At 57.3% G+C, this 19,909-nt stretch overlaps 2 protein-coding genes across 4 annotated transcripts; both read left to right on the forward strand.

The window, feature by feature from the left end:
* The first annotated feature begins 1,331 nt into the window (after window positions 1–1,331).
* LOC101871520 (extracellular serine/threonine protein kinase FAM20C-like) lies at window positions 1,332–6,528 on the forward strand. The gene is made up of 10 exons (XM_034063121.1): window positions 1,332–1,795; window positions 3,237–3,412; window positions 3,499–3,577; window positions 4,041–4,133; window positions 4,315–4,430; window positions 4,730–4,910; window positions 5,236–5,345; window positions 5,929–6,010; window positions 6,147–6,206; window positions 6,294–6,528. Exons 1-10 carry the CDS (start codon window positions 1,332–1,334, stop codon window positions 6,526–6,528), a joined length of 1,596 nt encoding a protein of 531 aa, XP_033919012.1.
* Window positions 6,529–7,836: 1,308 nt separating this feature from the next.
* On the forward strand, window positions 7,837–17,523 carry SUN2 (Sad1 and UNC84 domain containing 2). Of its 3 annotated transcripts, none has more exons than XM_034063103.1 (18): window positions 7,837–7,929; window positions 9,358–9,519; window positions 10,030–10,202; window positions 10,356–10,490; window positions 10,690–10,785; window positions 10,959–11,052; window positions 11,264–11,334; window positions 11,532–11,656; window positions 11,968–12,189; window positions 12,270–12,347; window positions 12,435–12,478; window positions 12,942–13,107; window positions 13,190–13,411; window positions 14,438–14,522; window positions 14,616–14,731; window positions 14,890–15,057; window positions 15,476–15,568; window positions 15,683–17,523. In XM_034063103.1, exons 2-18 carry the CDS (start codon window positions 9,392–9,394, stop codon window positions 15,794–15,796), a joined length of 2,130 nt encoding a protein of 709 aa, XP_033918994.1. In that variant the 5' UTR covers window positions 7,837–7,929; window positions 9,358–9,391; the 3' UTR covers window positions 15,797–17,523. The 3 variants fall into 3 exon arrangements, with proteins under 3 accessions (XP_033918994.1, XP_033918993.1, XP_033918995.1); XM_034063102.1 differs by lacking the exon at window positions 7,837–7,929 and adding an exon at window positions 8,881–8,947; XM_034063104.1 differs by lacking the exon at window positions 7,837–7,929 and adding an exon at window positions 8,881–8,947 and having other exon boundaries at window positions 11,998–12,189.
* Window positions 17,524–19,909: the final 2,386 nt, after the last annotated feature.

Below are 19,909 nucleotides of genomic sequence, written 5' to 3' on the forward strand. Positions count from 1 at the left end.
AGCCACCGATGGTTTCCAGGCAACTGTCACACTGTGGGACATGGAGAGCCAAGAACACTGGGAACACCGTGTTCCCTCCGCACCGCCTGGGAGGAGGATGAGCCTGGCATGGATGGAGCCCGCACGAGATGGTGCAGAGAGGGCAGCGTGAGAGAAAAGATAGTGCAGGGATGGCACTGGAAAAGCTCCTCCTGTGTACAGCCTCCTGCCCGCTGCTCACTGTACTCTCACTGGGTTGGAGCGAGGATGTCCAAGCTGGCTGCTGGTACATCACGCAACAAGGAAGGACCACTTGGTGCCTGAGATTCCACCTGCCCTCTGCATCATGTGGAAAATCAGAAAGAGGAAAAACATCGCTCTGGATTTCCAATTCCCCAGGCTTGTTGCAGGTGTTCCCATACTTCTCTGTCCCTTCACAAATCCAAAGTTCCCTCTCTACAAGTCACCAGCCCTTTTTGCCCACGCAGCCAAGCTCTGTGTCCCTGGATATCACTGGAAAAGTGAATTCCTGATAAAAAATGGGCTGCCTTCCCCCTCCACAAGCTGCCAGTCCTCCACAGTGCTCAGTGGGTCCTGCTGCCCTTCTGTGCTGATGCCTGACGGAGCAAGCAGCATCCCCACTCCTGCCTGCCCATCTCCGCTGCCTGCTTCAGAGGCCCTGCTAGCATCCCTGCCCATGAACCTTGCCTGCCTGGCAGCTCTTCCTTACACTGCCAAGCCCAGCTTTTCCCCTCCCAGCAATGCTGATGCTCAGATCCTCTTCATTTTACCTAATCTGAATGGTTTTGAAAGGGGGCTGAGATCAAGTGGTTTTAATCACATAGATATTTAAGGGTGATAAAGTTGTTCTGTCTGAGCAGCAGGAGCAAAACTCCCCTGGATTACACGTGTGTGGATATGATGGACATGGGGAATGGGTCTATGTATTGTTGGGCAGGGTGGGTGCTGCAGAGAGGCAGAACTGCTTTAATGCTCTGTACAGAAAGGAAGGTTCTGAAGCCCTGTGTGGGTGACAGCAGAGAGGGATGGGATGGTGCAGGGGTTATCTGCAGCCATCGCTGTCTCAGAGCCAGCTTGGTGGCTATTGATTTGGAATTTGCCCTGTTCACACTGACCGTGGTGGTGCCAGTTTACCCCTTATCAGCATTGATAATAAACCCCTCTCAACCTCCCGCCCTATCCCACTGCCATCCCAGCATTGTCACCCCATGAGGTGCCGAGGTGACAGATCATTCCTGAGACTCTTCTATCGCATTGGTTGTTTTTCCCCAACAGTTCACTTAGCCCCAGGTGGGTGCCCACATCTTGCAGAGCATCTCAGCTGAGGGAAGATGCGACGCCGGCTGCAAACACTTTTCCAAAGGAAATTTAGAGTCAGCCTGCTCTTTCTCCTGTTCCTAGCCCTCCTGGTGCACCTGGTGATGGATTTGGCTCTCCCTGCAGCCTGCAGGCACTGTGGCTGCAACATGAAAGCACTGAAAGCCTTCGGTGTCCCATCAGGCAGCCCTGTGCTGGCCGGCCCCAAAAAGCTGAGCCTGAGAATCCTTCAGGATTTTAGCGGCAGCAACAGCTCCTTGGAGAAGAGCTCTCAACTGCAGGGAAGGGCTGGAGAGCTGGGGCAACAGCACCAGCACAGAGAGGGGAATACAGGGCACACTGAGAGATCAAAGCTGGAGGCACTCTTCAAGCATCCTCTTTACAACATCCCAATCCCAGCGGTGACAGAGAAAGACAAGCTGTTTGTCGTCAACCCCATGGAGAAGTTCAGCCTGCACAGCAGCGGGAGTGACGAATGGTGAGGAGTGAGCTCAGCCCTGGCTTGCTTTGGGGGGATAGGTGAGGTTGAGGGACCAAACACACTGTTTCTCTGCCTAGACCAGCATCTTAACCCCAGAGGGCTCTCACTGCTGAGCGCACTCTTCTCGTGCCTCAAGACTTGTCTCAGCCCTGAGTTTCTGGGTTGCTACCCAGAAGCCTTTAGCACACAGCAAAGCCAAAGGAGGCTCTTGAATTATTCATAGGATTATGTAAGGTATCTTTCAGGTGATCTCCTTGTCTCCTTTCCTTCCCCAGTGCAGACTGGCCTTTGCTCTCTCTCTTTACATATGAGGAAGTCCCCAGTCCAGATTTTTAACTAGTTTTATCCCCTTTCCCAGCACGTTGGAGATGCAAAGCCTGCAATGTAGGTTACCTCTAACCGTGAGACTGTTCCTGTCCTGTATTCCACAGGGCATCGCCTGACCTCTTTAGGCTCGGCCGTGTGGTGATTCACCACTGCCGACTGCCTATTTTTATCACTGGACTACTAACCTCTAATTAGGAGGGAAGATACTAAAAGCTTTAGTGTTGATAATACATAGCAGCTTCCTTATAGAAAGCACACTTTCCAGTTGGAGTGGCTGCTAAAATTGGGAGAGAACACAAGCTGGTTTAAGAGGTGATTTCTACAGATGGTATTTGCCTTTTCTCTGAGGGCTGCCTCTCCTATGGATAACCATGGGAGATGGGTGTGGTTTGATGGAATTTGGGCACAGTCTGCATTTTCCTAGAGAGAGAGACATGGATTTGGGTTATAGATGCCCTTGGTCAGACTGTCCCATTGCAGTGCTGGTGCAAAGCAGGGCCAGATACCCTCAGGAGCCCCCCTTGAATGCCAGGAAACTGCAGCTTTGCTGGAGGCACAGAGATAGGGATAGTGGCAAACTCATCCCCCCAGGGAAACCAGGGTGTGTGATAAACCCATACAAGGGGAACCAGACATTGAGGGTGGAAGCTGAGGTCAGTGCTGGGGATGGCTGGGAAGCCCCTGCTCCTCCACTCCTGTTTTATGGATGCGTGTGTGTCCCCAGTGAGCACATGGGGGTGTCGCTGGTTGCATACCCAGAAACTAGTCACCTGGGGAAAAACTACGAGACTAGCTCCCCCAGCAGGGAAATAAAGGCATGGACGAGAGGAGCAGGATTAGCCCAGGGGCTTTCTGCAGGGGATGTGAGGGAAGACACCGAGCCCTTCCAGCCATCCCAGCACATCTTCCTGGCCACCTGTGTTGAGTGGGATCTGCCCAGGAGACCCATGGAGGGCACATGGGGCAAGGGGTTTTACCAACATCCAGGGTTTTCCCCCTGACTCACCCTCCATGCACCGGCTCCCAGGAAGGGCCTGGGGATGTGGGACCTGCCCCATCCCAACTAAACACTGTTGTTGTTGTTGGGGTGGTGATGGCTGTCGGGCTGCAGGGTCAGCAGCAGTAAAGCCGAGACGCTCCTCCCGACAGGGAAGACGGCCTACGACACCTACCCTGCCTGGCTCAAATTCCACGTTGGCATCAACCGCTATGAGCTGTACCCCCGCCGGGACCCCCTGATGCCCACCCTCCTCCGGGACTTGGCCACACAGAGGATCGTCAGCTCGGGTACCACCTCCCTGCCTGCACCCCTGCCCACACCCCTGCCCACTGCCTGCTGCCCTCCTCCCTCATCCCTGTGTGCTCCCTTTCAGTCCAGAAGTCCGGTGGGACCCAGCTCAAACTCATCATGACCTTCCCAAATTACGGACAGGCCCTCTTCAAGCCCATGAAGTGAGTAGAGCCAGGGACAAACCCTTCCACCCCCTCCCCCCCCCATTGGAGGGAGAAAGGGAGAAATGCTTCGTGTTCCGCCTCGCTTCAGCCCCCCCGACCCCGCCGCAATTGAGGCGACCGGGGTGATCCCCTCCCCGTTGCCTTCCCTGCTGCTGCTTGCGGCAGCCTGGGCGCAGCTTGTGATGGGGTAGTGACCTCCAGTGGTGGAAAGAAGATGGTCCATGAGGACCACCCCGGACCCTCCAGTCCTTGAGGGCTTCCCAGCCCTTGGATTGGGAGCAGGGGGTGCGTGGGGGGGTTGGGGCTGCACCACCCCTCAGGGAGCAACTGGAGGAGTCTGGGCCTGGCTGTATCTCCAGTGGCACCAGGCACACAGGGTGAGGGCTGACTTGGAGCCAAGGCCATGCTTGGAGTGACCCTGTCCAATGGCTGCCTCCTCCACCCTCCCTTCTCCTCCCAGGCAGACCCGGGACCAGGAGACCCCCATCGACTTCTTCTACTTCTCGGACTTTGAGCGGCACAATGCAGAGATTGCAGCCTTCCACCTGGACAGGTGCGTGCGAGCTTTGCATCCAACTCTGCTCTCCCACAACAGCAAAGCGACACAGAAATTGCTCCTTCATCCACCTCTTCCTCCCTGTGCGAGGGATACCTGCATCTCATGATGGGTTTAATAACTTGCTGTGAAACCAGCGGGGGGTCAGCAAGGAATGGTCCCAAGTTCTGTGTTGCAGGATCCTGGATTTCCGGCGAATCCCCCCAGTTTCTGGCCGTTTGGTCAATATAACGAAAGAGATTCGTGACATCACCACAGACAAGAAACTGGCCAAGACTTTCTTCATTTCTCCAGGTCAGTTTTTATGCTGTCCCTCCTCTCCTGCTCCTCATGGAACAAACCTGGAGCCGGCTGCTCCTGCCTGGCTCCTGTGCACTGGGGCAAACAGTCCCTTTGGGGACTGCTGCAGTTCCTGCTGGGTCCCCTGCCGTGGGGTAGTGCTCCTCAAGGCCTTCCCTTTCCGTTGCTGGTGGCACATGGCCATGGTGCACAGAGCATCCTCACCTGGCTGTCAGCTGGACTGCCATACATGGGGGTAGCAGGCTCACTGCCTTCCTGCTCTTTGTCAACCTTTGCTTTGTCCCCTTGGCCAGCGGGCAACGTCTGCTTCTACGGGGAGTGCTCCTACTACTGCTCCACCGAGCATGCCCTCTGTGGCAAGCCGGACCAGCTGGAGGGCTCCATGGCCGCCCTGCTGCCCGACAAGACCCTGGCCAAGCGCCGCTCCTGGCGCAGCCCCTGGTGCCGCTCCTACCACAAGAGCAAGAAAGCTGAGTGAGTTGGGTCACAGGGAGGGATGGGGGCATGGAATCATAGAACCACAGAATGGTTTGGGTTGGAAGGGACCTTAAAGTTCATCCAGTTCCAACCCCCTGCCATGGACAGGGACACCTTCCACCAGACCAGGTTGCTCCAAGACCCGTCCAACCTGGCCTTGAGCACTGCCCAGGGATGGGGCAGCCACAGCTCCTCTGGGCACCCTGTGCCAGGGCCTCAGCACCCTCATAGTGAAGAATGGAGCAGCAGAACAGTGGGACAGGAGGGGGCTGCCCCATGAATGCTGTCATAGCCCTGTCCCACACTCATCCTCTGCCCACAGGTGGGAGCTGAACCCCAAGTACTGCGCTCAGGTGCGGGAGACACCACCCTATGACAGGGGCCATCGCCTCCTTGACCTCATCGACATGACGGTCCTTGATTTCCTTATGGGTGAGCCCTGCTGTGCTGGCGCTGGGGACCAAGAGGCCCTAACAGTTCCATGTCCTGCAGTGCCGTGCCCTGTGAGGTTTGCTGGCCAAACCATTGCTCAGGCTGCAGAGAGCTGGGCTCTTACCCAAACCGAGAGCAAAGGCTGTGCCATTAGGACATGTGCCAGGCAGAAACCAAAGGACAAGTTGAACACCCTGGGCACAGGAAGCACCTCCAAGCAAGCTCCCGTGTGCAGCCCCTTTGGAGCTGGCAAGCAGCAATGCTCCCCAGGGCTTGCACTGCCTCTCCTGTTCCTAGGGATGGTCCTTCCTCCCTATGCTGTCCCCCAACATCATCTGACCTGGAGAGCTTCCCATCTTCACATTTCTGGCTCCCTCCATGGGGCTGCTGGGATGAGAAGGGGATGGGGCTTTGCTTGGGTCCCCCCACTCCGTGTCTATAACCACCAGACAGGCCCCTTAGAGGTGCCCACAGCCTGTTTCCCCAGCCTCTGGGTTTTGGTCTCACAGCAGGAGGGTGCTCCATGTCCCTGCTCCCACATTCTGGCCCACCACCCTATGGCACATTTGTTGCCCCACTGCAGGCAATATGGATCGACACCACTACGAGACCTTCGAGAAGTTTGGGAATGACACTTTCCTACTCCACCTGGACAATGGCCGCGGGTAAAGCTGGGGAGGGGGAAGCAATCCTAGCAAAGGGGTGGTGGGAAACAGCAGGTTGTGCCAAAATGCTCCCCACACTGGGCTCTGAGCTGTGGGGCAATGCTGCCCTGATGCCCACTGATGGGATTTTCTCCAGCTTCGGCACTCACTCACGTGATGAACTGTCCATCCTGGCCCCACTCCAGCAATGCTGCAGGTAAGGGACTCCCACAGTGCGCCCCGGAGCTGCCACTGGGAAGGGATTCCCTGGACTGAGACCCTTCTCCCTCCTCATCTTCGATAGCATCAAGAAGTCGACCTACCTGCGGCTGCAGCTGCTGGCCACCCCGTCCTACCGCCTGAGTGACCTGCTGCGGGAGGCGCTGGCCACCGATCCCCTGGCCCCCATCCTGACCGAGCCCCACTTGCACGCACTGGACCGGCGCCTGGGGAAGGTGCTGGCGGCAGTGGGACACTGCCTGGCCGGGGCAGCCCACCCGGACAAGGTGCTGGTGGATGATATGGGGTCACGGGTGTGATGGGGGGGGTCGTACCCCACGGGGTTGGGGTGTTTTGGTGAGGGTGATATGGAGAGCGGTGTGCACAGCACTGGCTTTTGGCAGTGCTGGAGCTGGTGGTGTGATGCACCAGGAAAGTGGGTGTAGGGGTAGCTGGGACAGGGAGGGTATTCAAATAAAAAGGTTGGCCTAGTGGAGATGAGCTGAGATCTCCCCAAGCAGGGCTGCTTTCCCAGCCCTGGCCTGTCCTTGCTTGCCTGGACATGTCTCTGCAGCCCTCCAAAGCCTTTTAGGAAAAGGCTGGAATATTTTCTGTCTTTCTTTCCTGCATTTCCCCAGAAAAATGCTGCCAAACTCAAGCAGCTGGCAAGCTCCTTCTGCCTCCCCCACAGCCCCTTCCAGCACAGCGATGCCCTGGTGAGCCCCAGAATGTAACCTAAGGCTCTCCACTGAGGCATGAGCTCCCAGCTACTGCTTACCCCTGTGCTGCTCTTCCCATACCTATCCAGAAAAACCCCACACCTTCAGCATCGCCACCTTTGCTGCAGCACTGTGGGTGCAACAAGGGGGAGAAAAGCCCCATTCCCCCTCCCCCCCCCAGCATTCCCTCAGATTCTCCAGGAACTGCTACCAGCTCCCTCCCCACCCAAAACTGTGGCTCTCAGGAGGGGATGGATTGACCTGTGGCCATGAGCCCTATTTAGTGCCTGGTGGCTCTGCACCCAGCTTATCCCCTGAGCCTCCCACGGGGGTTAATCCGCAGCAGGGTTATGTCAGCTGGGGCAGGTGGCTCACTGCCACCACCAGTGTCCCCAGGTAAAGGTGCCAACAGGGAGATGTCCTCTGGCCTGGCTGGTCACCCATGCAGTGATGGAAAACCATTAGGGTGGGAAAGGGTGGCTGGTGCAGCGGGAGGCAGAGCTGCCCTGGAAAAGCCAGGCAGAGATTTAGGCTGCAACAGAAAATGGACTCGAAAGGGAGAAAAGAAAGAAAGAAAAGGGAAACAAAGAGGGTCTGTCTGTGTTACACAACGGGGCCGGGGACTGTGAATTGGGGTTTGTTGCAGTCTGCCCCCCCCAACACTGGCAGCAGGCCCCCAGCCTGCGCACCAGACCCGGCATGGGGAGGAAAAGGTTTTGAGGTTTCAGGGCTGTTTCTCAACAGGGCTGGCTTCACATTTTTAACCCTTTCTATAAACGCCCTTTTGCCGCCTTACCGAAGCCAACGGGGCCGTTCCCACGCTGTGGCCCTCCCACAGCCGTGTCCGGGCACTGCAGCCGGCTTCCGCCCTCGCCGAGCTCCCACAGGAGCTGTCGGATTTAGATCGCGGGGCGTAGGAGGCGGCTGCTGTCTGAGCCCGGCGCCTTGGCACAAGGTCCCGGCTGTGCCGCTCCGCGCTCAAGGTCCCACGGGAGCAGCCAGGTTTGGCTCGTACCCCGCTGCCCATGGGGCAGAGGGATGGTAACGGGGTGTCTGGGGCCATGGGGATGGGGAGCAGCAGAACCTGCCCACCCGGTCGAGGCGGCGTGGGCACATGGGTGTTGAGTAGGGCTGCCTGTGCAGCAGGGAGGGGTTTGGCTGTGCCGTGGGGTGGTGTTTGGGGCTGCTGGGTGTTTGCCATCTCACTGGGGCTGGCAAACTGTCTGCCCCAGCAAAACCCAAACAAGGCTGGGGAGCAAGTAGGAGCCCCCATTTTGGGTTGCCATCACCCATGGTTTGTACACAAGGGCCTGCCCTTGCCTTGTAGCATGGGTTGCTGCAGCCCTCGGTGGGCATGGGGGGTGTGGGCTGGAAGTCTCCCAGGGCTGAGGCTTTTGGTGACCTGTGGACAGCGAGGGGGTAGGGATGTGCCCTCCCCATCAGCCCCAAATGATAAGCACAGACTCACAGAATGGTTTGGGTTGGAAAGGACCTTAAAGCTCATCCAGTCCCAACCCCCTGCCATGGGCAGGGACATCTTCCACCAGACCAGGTTGCTCCAAGCCCCATCCAACCTGGCCTTGAACACTGCCAGGGATGGGGCAGCCACAGCTTCTCTGGGCAACCTGTGCCAGGGCCTCAGCACCTTCACAGGGAAGAACCTCTTCCTAACGTCTGATCTAAAGCTCCCCCCCCCGCCCCCCGCCCCCCCGTCAGGTTAAAGCCATTCCCATCACAACAATGAAGCTATGCTAATATAGCGATTGCAGTAACAACAGCGATAACGATAACAACGGCGATAACAATAAAGTCTACTTAATAGCCCCTACAAGGCGGGGGGGGGGGGGGGGGGGGGGAAGCGGCGGCGGCGGGCGCGCGCGCGGTGGAGAGGGGCGGGGCAGCGGCGGGAGGGGGGGGGGGGAGCGGGGTAGGGCGGGGAACCGGGGAGGGCGGGTCCCGGGGGCGCGTTCCACTGACAAAACAAAAGGGAGCGGAGCGGCGGCAGCGAGGAGGGATAGCGGTGAGTGGGGTGCGGGGGGGGGGGAAATGGGCCGGGGCTGAGATGAGACGAAACGAGACGAGAGTGGTGTGGAGGGTATGGGGGTGCCCGCTTGGGTGGCCCCTGGGAGGGGAGGAGAAGGGAAGGGAGTATGTGTATATATATATAAATGTATATTTTTGTACACATTTTAATATATTATAAATTGTATAATATATATTCCTCTGTAACCTTGTAAGGCGGCCGCGGTGGCGGTGGAGCGGGCGGGCTGCTCCATCCCGGTGCCGGCAGTGGCGGCCCGCGGCAGCAGGTGCCCCTCGGCGGGCTCTCAGCACCCACAGCACCGCCCCGGGCACCCCCCGCGAGTGCGCTCCCTCCTCCCAGTGCGTCCCCCCCCGCTGATGCTTCCTTGTTTCCCCTCGCCGTCCCAGGTGAGCCGTGACCCCCCCGTCCCGAGCCGCCGCCATGTCCCGCCGTAGCCAGCGCCTCATCACCACCCGCTATTACCCCGGGGATGACGATGCCACGACTAGCAGCAGCAGCAGCTCCCTGCTGGGGGGGCAGCAGCTCCCCTTCAAGGAGGGCACCGGCAGGTTAGAGGGGTGTGGGGGATCCCATCTCCCAGACGTGGGCAGGGTGCTCCATCCCACAGCATGGACCGGCACCTTCCCTGGCAGCTTGCAGAAGGGAGCATGACGGCGAGCTCGCTGCGTTCCGGCATGGCCGCTGGCTGCCTGGGCCTGGCTGTGCCCGCCGGGTGCTCCCAGCCGCGGCTCCTCTGCGTTCCGCCCTGCCCCGCTGCCATGGGGGGGCTGGTGCCGCCTGCAGCCCGATGGCGGCAGGGAGGTGAGCTGCGAGCTGCCAGGGCCGGGCCGGGAAACCGCAGCGGTGCGAGCGGAAGCAGTGCCCGCCGATGAGCGGCAGCGCCTTTCGCAAAGCAGTGGTTGCACCCTCCAAATCCTGCCCCCATCCGCTCTAGGGCAGGGGGAAGCGATGCGGGCCAGGGCGTGGGGTGAATCCCCCGTTTCTGCCCCGTGGGTGCGCTGTGACCTCCCCCTCCCGTATCCATGCATGGCTGATGAGCCTGTTCTCGCACACGGCAGGACAGTCAGGAGGAAATCGAGCAGCACCAAACGTCTCTCTCCTGCCCCCACCACCCAAACCTCCTACTACAGCGAGTCCCTGGTGAGCGAGTCTTACCTGGGGGGCAGCAGGGGCCTTGCTGCCCTGGGCAGCTCCATGCTGGACGATGCCCTGGACAGCAGCGCATATTGGGGTGAGCTCTCCCTTATGTTTCTCCCTCCCACAGTAGCTGGGGATGTCCCTTGCACACCAGCAGGGTGTTTGGGCAGCCCCACTGGCCCAGCTGCCCCCTTTGGGAATAGGGATGGTGGGTGGTTTCTGAGGAGGACTCTGTGTTTTGGGGAAGGTGGCGAGTTCTCTACCAGGAGGAGAAGAGGCACTGGGGACACAGAGTCCAGCAAGATCAACGGGCTGCTGGAGAGTAAGACGTACGACACCTACGCCTCTTCGTCTGGGTACTCCTCAGAAGATGACTATGCCGGTAGGGATGCTCTGGCCTCTCTGCGGTGGCAGGGATGCTGGGGGAAATGTCCCCAGGGGGATCAGCCCAGCACCTGCCTGTGCTCAGGGTGCTGTTAGCCCCACCTGCATGCCACCCCTATGTAAAGCCTTCACCCTGGCTGACAGACAGGGATGCAGGCGCTGTTTGGTGACTTACTGCCTTGTTTCTTCCTTCCCAGGTCACTTCTACTCAGGCCAGAGTAGCTCCGGGTCGGGGCTGAGGTCTGCAGCCTCCCGGGTGGGCTCCTTCCTGTGGCTGGTGTTCACTGCACCACGTGAGTGGAGGGGTGTTTGCAGCAGCACCTTTTCTTCCCTGCTGGTGTCTCCACTCTGCATGTGCTGTTCTGTCATTGGGTGGAGGGGTTTTACCTCCCTGCAGAGCATCCTTGGGGATGGAGGGCACATCTTTGCCAGGTTGATGCCTGAGGCTTGGTTTGTTTCCCTGCAGTTCGGTTCCTGGGGTGGCTGTTCTCGGGAGTGGCAGCAGCCTGGCACCGCCTCACCGGCACGTCTCCATATGTGGACAGTGTCCCCTTTTCCAGGTGAGCATAATGGTGGGACACCAGCATGGGAGAGATGTGGGGAAATCCCACAGGACCCTAGAGAGGTGCCCCATAGACCACACAACATGTGGGGTGGATGTCTTGTGTCAAAGCCTGGGTAAGCTTTGCTTTCCCTCTGGCCCCCATCCAGAGAAGTGTGGTGGGAGAAGGTGGCTGCAGTCCTACGCACACCTCTTTCTTTGTGCTCCAGGCGCTACCCATGGCTGAAGAGGTCCCTGCTTCTGCTGCTGCTCCTACTGCTCCTCGCTGCTGCTGCCTACGGTGAGTTGGCGAGTTGGCCTGGCTCAATCGGTTGCCCTGAGATCAGGGGCAGTGCAGAGCATACCACTGGGGTGGTATGCTGGGGTGGTCCTGAGCTCTGTGCTCCTGGTACCCTGGTGCATCTGTTGATGGCTGAGCTTGTGCACATCCACCCTGTCCCCTGCTGTTTTAACCATCTCATCCTCCTGCCTGCCTAGGAGCTTGGTACTTCTACCCCTACGGGCTGTCGACACACAGCCTCCCAGCCTTCCCATGGTGGGGAGCAGGAAAGCTTTCCTCCTCTGATGTGCCTGGGACAGGGGACCTGACCACGCTGGACCAGGTAAGCCTTGGCAAAGGCATGGCAGTGACCGAGGTGGTGTGGGAGCCTGCCCAGAGCTGGGACAGTGTGTTCGTGGCTGAAAGAGCCCTGCCATGCTGGTGGGAATGGTTCCCTCAGCTTGTGGCCATCTTGCTCTTGGGTGTCCCAGGGATGGACTAGGGGGAACATCTTGCCCTCTCCTGGGAAGCAGCAGGTGAATAAGACGCCATTGACTTTGGGGACTGGGTGGCCTGGGTCCCCTGTCACAGGGGTCCCTGTGGAGCAGGCAGCCCCCTGAGGGGCTGCAGCACACCCTGCCTTTGCTGCTGCAGGGGCACCACCAGCTCCTGGCTCGCTTCCAGGCCCTGGAGAAGCGCTTTGAGGTGCTGGAGGCCGAGATGTCGCGGTGGGAGCTGCAGCGCAGAGCAGCAGCTGTGGCAGCAGGTGGGGAGCCACCATCAGCGGATGTCCTGGCACTGCTGGAGGGGCTGTTGAGCCGCCGGGACGCAGGGCTGAAGGAGCATCTCCGCACTGACATGAACAGCCACCTCCAGGTGAGGTTTGGGGGGCATGCAGGAAGGTGGGGGCATGTGTGGCCGGGCTCTGATGTTCCCCCTTGTTCCTCACCCTGCAGGGTGAGCTGGATGCTCTCCGAGCTGAGGTGCGGAGGGATCTAGATGGACACATAGGGAAGATGGCACAAGCCTCTCGGGTAAGGGAATGAGCGTGTGGGGGTACCCAGGCAGGACATCCCTGCTACTGGCATCAGAGGTCTCACCCCTTCCCCTTCTCCTGGCAGGAGATGGAGACACGCCTGCAGCAGCTGAACTCGGAATGGAAGAGGTAATGCTGCTGTCCAAGCAGAGCTGCTGCTCTGTTAGGGGCAGGCAGGTAGCAGGGTGAAATACCCACAGGGAGGCATAGGAGGGGTTTACAAGTCTGGTTTGCTTGGCACAACGGAGAGGCTGAGAGACACAGTCTTGTGTGGAACAAGGGATGGATATATGGGTATGTTGGCAAGAAAGTGTCCCGGCTGCCAACAGGGTGCAAAGGGTCATTGCAGCAAGTAACCTTTGTGGCCATTGTTTTGCATCACTGTGGGGAGCATGGCCCTTCAACTGAGGAGTGAGCTGGGGATGCTTTCCCACAGGATGCAATAGAAGAGGTCATTGCTACAGGAATTAAACCCATTTGGTGCTGAAGATGGACGCAGGCCATGGGGGGATGAACCTGCTCCCCCTGTTTGCAGAGGGGAGCTGGGACTGCTGCTGGTGTGAGGTTGTGTTGCCCCTTTTTCTCGGCACAGCTCAGCACAGGAGAGCCTGCAAGGGAGCTTCCAACGGGAGGTGGGCAAGCTGGAACAGGAGGTGGCAGCGCTGAGGAGGGAGCTGGTGAGCCTCAAGTCAGACCAGGAGGTGATGGGGAAGCACATGGAGGTGATGCTGGAGCAGCTGAAGGCAGCACGGGCTGACGTGAGTCCCTAGTCCCACTATGTTCGGCAGAGGGGGGCACAAGGGTGCCTGCCATGGGGCTGAGCTCTGTGCCCTGTTTCAGGTGGAAGCTCAGTTCCCAGCGTGGGTCCGTCAGTTCCTGTCACAGTCCCGGCAGGATGGCACTGCTGGGCTTGTCCTCCAGCAGGAAGACTTGCAAGCGGAGCTCCAGGCCCTGGAGCGTAAAATCCTGGACAAAGTCTTGGAGGACAGGAGGCTGTCAGCACAGGATGCTGGGATCGGAGTGGCCCTGCAGCAAGGGGGGGGCATGGGGGTGACGGAGGAGGTGAGTGCTGGTGGCTGCAGGTGTGGGATCAGGGGCTGTGTCCCATTGTGTGTGTGTGAAGGAGGGATGGCACATGTGCCTAGTAAATAGCAGAGCCGTGGGGACTGCCCTTATAGCTGGGACATCGACCATGGGCTCACATCCCACCTGGCAAGAGCATCCCTGAAACTCCTCCATCCCTTCTCTGCTGCTCACTTCCACTGAGGTGTGCCTGCACCCTGCTCTGGAAGGGGTCACTGGCTATATCTGCATGCCTGTGGGGCTCTCTCTGTCTTAAAATGCAGTCTTCTGCTCACATATCTTTCACCCAAAAGGCAGGGCAGATGCCATCAAGGTTTGAGCATCTTGTTTACCCCTATCTTCAGCAGCACTGCTGAGTCACGTGGGGCAAAGCAGTTCAGCAGAATGACACCAAAGGAAAAAATGAGCCTGCTTGCTTTGGAAATTGTTGGCAATTCCCTGTGGAGGTAGTGAAGGGGAGGGATCAAAGCTGGGATTCGCAGTCCCTGCAGTCTGTACGAGCTTTGTGCACACACGAAGTTTAGGTCCACAGTGGTGCTGCAAGGTCCCAGCTCCTGGGGCTGGGTTTTAGCTCCAGAGGGATGCTCTGGCCAGCTCCTCCTTTTCTGGATGTGGCGAGTTCCCATCAATCCTGCAGGATGGTGCAGGAGGGGCCAGCTGATGACACTGGAGAGGACTCTGTAGGCTGTCAGGTTGTGTCTGGTACCTGCTGGGGAGCACTCCTCCTCCTCTAGGCCTGCCCCTTCTTTTGGGACAGGGACGGGCAAGCCCAGTGTGCCTGGGCACTGCCCCTTCGTGCACAGCTCCTCTCTGGGCTATTTTTAGCAGCCTCTAACGAGGCTTCCTAGCCAAATGTGTGTCCTCTCATTCCTGCCACAGTGATTCATCCCCTGGCTGCTTGCAGGAAGGTCCTTGGGCCCTCTCCATCCCCATGGGGTGGAGGCGGGTGGGGGGCAGGATGCCCACCCTGGCCCTTTCCCCCTTTCACTCTCTGCTCTCCCACAGCAAGTGCAACTCATCGTGGACCAGGCCCTGAAGCGCTACAGCGAGGACCGTGTGGGGATGGTTGACTATGCCCTGGAGTCAGCGGGTAAGCAGTGCGGGATGAGCCAGCCATCCTGAGGAGGGGACCACAGAATTGCTGGTATGCAGCTTACCTGGAGCTCTTCCCTCTCTATGTCAGGGGCCAGTGTCATCAACACCCGCTGCTCAGAGACCTACGAGACACGGACGGCACTGCTGAGCTTGTTTGGCATCCCCCTGTGGTACCACTCGCAGTCCCCCCGTGTTATCTTGCAGGTGGGCACCCTCAGGGTGAGAAGGGAAGGGCTGGCTGGGCTGGTTCTCTTGGTGGGTTTTATTTGGCTCCTGCTCTAAGCAAGTGACCAGGCTGATGTCGGGGAGAAAATGGCACTGATGGTGGTAACGTTGCTGGTGTCTTGCTCTTGCGCTTGTAGCCAGATGTCAACCCTGGCAACTGCTGGGCGTTTCGTGGGTCCCAGGGCTTTGCCGTCATCCGTCTCTCCAGCATCATCCGCCCCATGGCTGTGACACTGGAGCACATCCCAAAAGCTCTCTCACCCAAGGGGATCATCCCCAGTGCCCCGAAGGATTTTGCTGTCTATGTGAGTGACCTGAGGGAGGAGCAAGGGGGGCACAGTGGGAGGGTGCCGTGAGAGAGGGTGCAGGAGGAGAGAGCTAGTGAGCCTTATACCTGGCTGTGGGGTGCTCTGGTGTGGTTGGTCTTACACTGAAGAGGGGGAAGAAGCAGTACTGAGTGGGAGAGGGAGAGCACCAGGCTTCAGGAGAGGGTTTGGGAAGCACTGGAAGAGGGGATTGATCAGGTATAACTCTTGGTCTCTTCCTCCTCATCCTTCCCCCCTGGCCCCTGTCCCCATTTGTCTGTTTTGGCTTGGAAGAGCAGGAGTGGAGACCAAGTGTGCTTGTGCCTCCATCTCCCTCTTCTGCCCTGGGTGCACCTCCGGATCACCACCTCTCTGATCACCACCCATTCTCCCTTTCTGCCTCCCTGCCCCTCCATAGGGTTTAAAGGAGGAGGGAGAGGAGGAAGGCCTTCTCCTTGGGCAGTTCACGTACAACCACAATGGCAGTCCCATCCAAACGTTTTACTTCGAGGTAAGTGCTTTGCTCTTGGAGCACCTGACCCCAAGAAGACAACGGGACCCCTGGGCTATCCAAGCCCCAGAGAGCTCTCAAGGGCTCAAGTTTTTCGTTCCCCCTCTCCCCCAGGATGACACCATTGGTACGTACCAGCTGGTGGAGCTGCGGGTGCTGAGCAATTGGGGTCACCTCGAATACACCTGCATCTACCGCTTTCGTGTGCACGGGGAGCCGGCGCACTGACCCCAGTGCGGGATGAGGATGCTGCCGGGCTGACAGCAGGAGGGGTTCATCTGGGACACCGCTTCGCACGTAGAAACCCTGGGATGTGCCAGCAGCTGCTTCCCACAAGAGCTGGGGTGTAAGGGGTGAGGCTTTCACTCTTCCAAGGACTGGGGTGGCAAAGCAAGAGCATCCCACATGGGTCTTGGCGCAGCCTGGCTTGTTTTAAGTGTGTATCGGACACTTTAACTTTTTAAAGCTCCTTTTTTATCGGGTCTGCGCAGCTCTTCATTCCCACTGCCTGCTCCTTTCCAATGATGTGCCTAGCGGTGCCAGGGCTTGGGAAAGGGGTATGGAATTTTGCCATGTGCTTCACGCAGGCTTTGGTGCGATACGGTGTATGGGACCGTGGTGACCGGCTCGCTGCTGCTGGAGTAGGTAGGAGCCAGGAGTCACAGCCACTGACTCTCTCTGCTCCACACAGGGTCATTTCTCCTGCCCTGGTGTTGGCTTTGGTAGAGATCTCAGTGTCTCTGATGCTGGGCTGGCAGAGGGGAAACAAGACAGTATTAGTGAAGTATTAACATAAACTAACAGTTCAGGGTGCCAGGAGGGGAGGAATTTGGCATGTGGTGGTGGCAGAGCCTGCCCTGGTGCTGCTGTTTGTCTGCTCAAGTCCTCCTGCTGCCAGCGGCTGGGTACTGGCAATGCCGTTGGCCTCCCTGGCTGGCTGCTCCCCAGTGTTAAGCTTGATGATGCTATTGAAAACTGTTACCTGCTTTCCTTTTGGGCTTGTTCTGGGTTGGTTTTTTTTGGGGGGAGGTGTTTTCCAGGTGGGGTGTTTGGGGTTTTGTTTTTTGTAGTAACCAAGGTTAAAAACCTTTTTCATGTGATTTCTACTCAACCAGAGAATGTTACGTGGCGCCGCTTGGGCAAGTGGCTTAGATGCAGAGAGGGCTAGAGCTTTGTTTAGTAGGGGAATAGCGCACACAGTAGGATAAGCTAGAATAAGATGAGCAGAGCTATTTAAAATACAGGCCTTGAGTTGCTGGTGGCTTGGTAGCTGAACCTGGGAGCCAAGGTCCTCTGTGGCCTGCTGCCTGGCAGAGGGCTGGAGATCCTGCCCTCCTTGCTCCGGAGACATCCTCCGAGACTGCAATGTGTGGCTGTGGCCTCTTGTCCATGGCTGCGTCTGTGTATAGGTGACTGTCTGCAGTGAACTGGAGCTCTGCCCTACTCTCTCCATGGGTGGGAAATGGGGCAATCCCCAGGGCTTGCAGGTGCAAGCATGCTCCTGCACCTTGGGGAGCAATGGGGCTCCCCCCACCTGCAGTGCTCAGGGCTGCCTCTGTCACCTCCTTGTCCCCAGTGGCAGATGGCTGGCACAGGGTGATCTGCTTTCTCTTGGAAGGGCTCCCTTTCCCTGCTGTTTCTTCCTGGCCAGCATGGCTTGGTTCCCTGACCATGCTGGGACAGGATGGGGAGTTCTGCCTGCAGTGGGCATGTAAATCCTGCATCTATCCATAGGGGTGTGACAGGGGGCAGGGGACTGCAGGAAGTCCTCCCCTGTGGCAGGGGACTGGAGGAAGGATGCATGGGGACCTTCCCTGAGCTGGAGTGCCAGGGCCATCTGGCCACTCTGCTTCCTGGCTGCCTGCATCGCCCCTAGTTTGGCTTACGTTATTGGATGGCATTTAAAGCCTCCACCTTTGTCTTGTATTTTGTTGAAATAAAAGCTAAAGGGCTCATGTTTAGTGTTTTGGCCCTATCTGATGCTGGCATCATCCTTCCCCTGGCACCACCAGCAGTTAGGGGTGCACAGTGAATTGATTCTCATACGGTCTTTTTTGCTTAAAGCACTGTAGGGCAAGGGATAAAGAGGAGGGGAATGGGCTGAAGAAGTGTGTCTCCTTTCAGCATGCTCAGATGTATGGTGGGCAGAGGGGCTGAGTCCTGACCTGCTCCATGCCAGATGGAGGGGATGAGGATGATGTTACCACATCCCTTCTGGAGGAGTCTTTGCTCTGAGCTAGGGATGTGAGCCTGAAGCGTGCAGCCCCATCTCCAGCAGCTTAAAATGACCCCATGGAGCTCCCTGCAGTGCTGGGAGGCCCTGCTGCTGGGAGAAAGCAGATCCGCAGCCAGATCCAGCGAGGATAAATTCTCTCCTATATTGAGCATAGTCTTAATTCTTGGCAGCCACAGCCAGAGTTATTTTAAACTTATACCCAGCTGCCTGCTTGCCTGGGAGTCTTGTCCGTGAGTGCCCTGCGCACATGGCGTTGTGCTTTTATAAATGCCTAGACCTGGCCTGAGTTGGGCAGAGCAGCCCCTGTATTTGAGTGCTAGAGAGCAGAAATGAAGCTCTCCCCCTTCCCCACGGGTTCTTTGGCTGCTGGCGCAAATTCCATAACCACAAAGCTGGAAATCCCCTTTTCTTACTTCCCTTCTAGCTCCCTGGCCTCTGGGTTGGGCTGCCAGGATGGACAGAGTCTTGCTTTTGTAGTAAATCAGGCATGGTGGCAAGAGAGGGGAAAGGGGGAACCTCTTTCCCCAAGAATGGAGCTGGAGCTGGGTCTCTACTTTTTCCAAGGGGCTGTTAACCACTGGCTATGGGGTAGGAAGCATTTGGCTTTACAGGGCAAGCTTGCTCTGTCCTTTGGAGATTAAAGTGTGCTGTTCCGAGGTAAAAACCCCTGGAGCTATCAGTGAGCAGTGACCTTAGGGTTTATGCCCTTCTCCTGGGGTTAGTGCAGGTTTTGGAGGTCTCCTCATGCCAACTGCATGAGTCCCAGGAAGGCATGGTGAGACTACCCAGTTTGTCAGCACTCAAGCTCTGCTCACAGGTGCCAGGCTGCAGTCTGAGCATTCAGGCAGCTGCTCTCCATTGCTGCAACACCTTCCTGAGCTGCAGAGGGAAAGAAGGCCCATCAGACTGCTGCTTCAGCATGTGCATCTCTGCCCAGAGGTATTTCATCCTTGTGCTGCTGCTGCAGATGAGCCTGGTGAGGCAGGAGAAATGGGAAACAGCTGTCAGAGCAACTTTCCCTTATTTTACTCCATTTTTCTCCTCTGTTCTCCCTCCTCTGTTTGCCCTACACAGGAGATGAGTTTGTATTTGATACTGTAGCCTGTTGCAAATGCTGCACTGTTTTGTTCATTGTATTTTTTAATCAACAGATTGTAATATATGCCTATGCAAGAAAAAAAAAAGACCAAGACAAATAAATTATATAAAAAAACTGCTGTGTTTTGGGTGTGATGTAGGTGAATTTGCTGATGGGAATGATGCACAAGCTATTCCTGTAGCTTTTCTATGTATTCTTATGGCAAATCCTTATTTTCTAGCCTGACATTCTAGGGGCAGAAGTTTTTACACCTTGTCATCAGACTCTGGGCTGCGAAATCTGCATGGAGTACTGATGAAAACAAGACCTAAATTCAAGTGGTTAGTGACTTCCAGTAAGTAGTCTGTGGTGGTCCATGGTTGCATGCTCCCTCCATCCTGCCATGACCACCAACTGCTCCTCCATATTGTGCCTTGTCATGGGTAGGAGCAGAACCAGGCTGGGCTCTGAGGAGTGGCAGATGATGAGGCGGCAGGGAAGGCAAGGACAAAGCCTGACCTATCTCACAAGGGTAGCTGCAGGTTGCTCTCTTTTCCTTAAACATGGGCTGTAAATTACTCAGCAGGCAGCTAAAGAGCAAGTAGAAAGGAAGTACTGAATTGTTCTCACTATGAGGAAGTTAACCTGAGTATAAAGAAAACTGGCTGCAGAAAGGGAAATTGGACTGGCTTGAGCTTGAGGAGAGTCACACCAGTATCTGGTAAACCAAGATGGAGGCGAGCTTGTGTTGAGGTGTGTCCATGCAGTTCTTCACTGGCCCCATAGGGAAGGGTGTTGTTGTCTGCTGACCCTGGACTAGTCCTTTCGAGGAGTAGAAGGGATGCTTGGGCCTTTCCTCCATCTACCACCAGCTCCCAGTCCAACACTTACTTTTGAAAGAGCTGTGCAGGGCAGGAACAGCCTTCATGAACCTCTGCGATCAACTGAGGTGGCAGGAAAAGGCCCATTCCAAGCCCTGGAGACTCCTGCTGTATTTACACAAACAGGTGAGGTGCAAGTCCTAGCA

Source organism: Melopsittacus undulatus, chromosome 5, assembly GCF_012275295.1.
Source record: "Melopsittacus undulatus isolate bMelUnd1 chromosome 5, bMelUnd1.mat.Z, whole genome shotgun sequence".
NCBI lineage: Eukaryota > Metazoa > Chordata > Aves > Psittaciformes > Psittaculidae > Melopsittacus > Melopsittacus undulatus.

What these genes read in the sequence shown, in the direction of transcription:
- LOC101871520 (XM_034063121.1), top strand. Translation starts at nt 1,332, where the DNA reads ATGCGACGCCGGCTGCAAACACTTTTCCAAAGGAAATTTAGAGTCAGC. An exon ending in AGCAGCGGGAGTGACGAATG is followed by an intron (nt 1,796 to 3,236) that starts GTGAGGAGTGAG and finishes GTCGGGCTGCAG; the next exon opens with GGTCAGCAGCAGTAAAGCCG. An exon ending in GCAGCCTTCCACCTGGACAG is followed by an intron (nt 4,134 to 4,314) that starts GTGCGTGCGAGC and finishes TCTGTGTTGCAG; the next exon opens with GATCCTGGATTTCCGGCGAA.
- SUN2 (XM_034063103.1), top strand. Translation starts at nt 9,392, where the DNA reads ATGTCCCGCCGTAGCCAGCGCCTCATCACCACCCGCTATTACCCCGGG. An exon ending in GGACAGCAGCGCATATTGGG is followed by an intron (nt 10,203 to 10,355) that starts GTGAGCTCTCCC and finishes GTTTTGGGGAAG; the next exon opens with GTGGCGAGTTCTCTACCAGG. An exon ending in CTCAGAAGATGACTATGCCG is followed by an intron (nt 10,491 to 10,689) that starts GTAGGGATGCTC and finishes CTTCCTTCCCAG; the next exon opens with GTCACTTCTACTCAGGCCAG.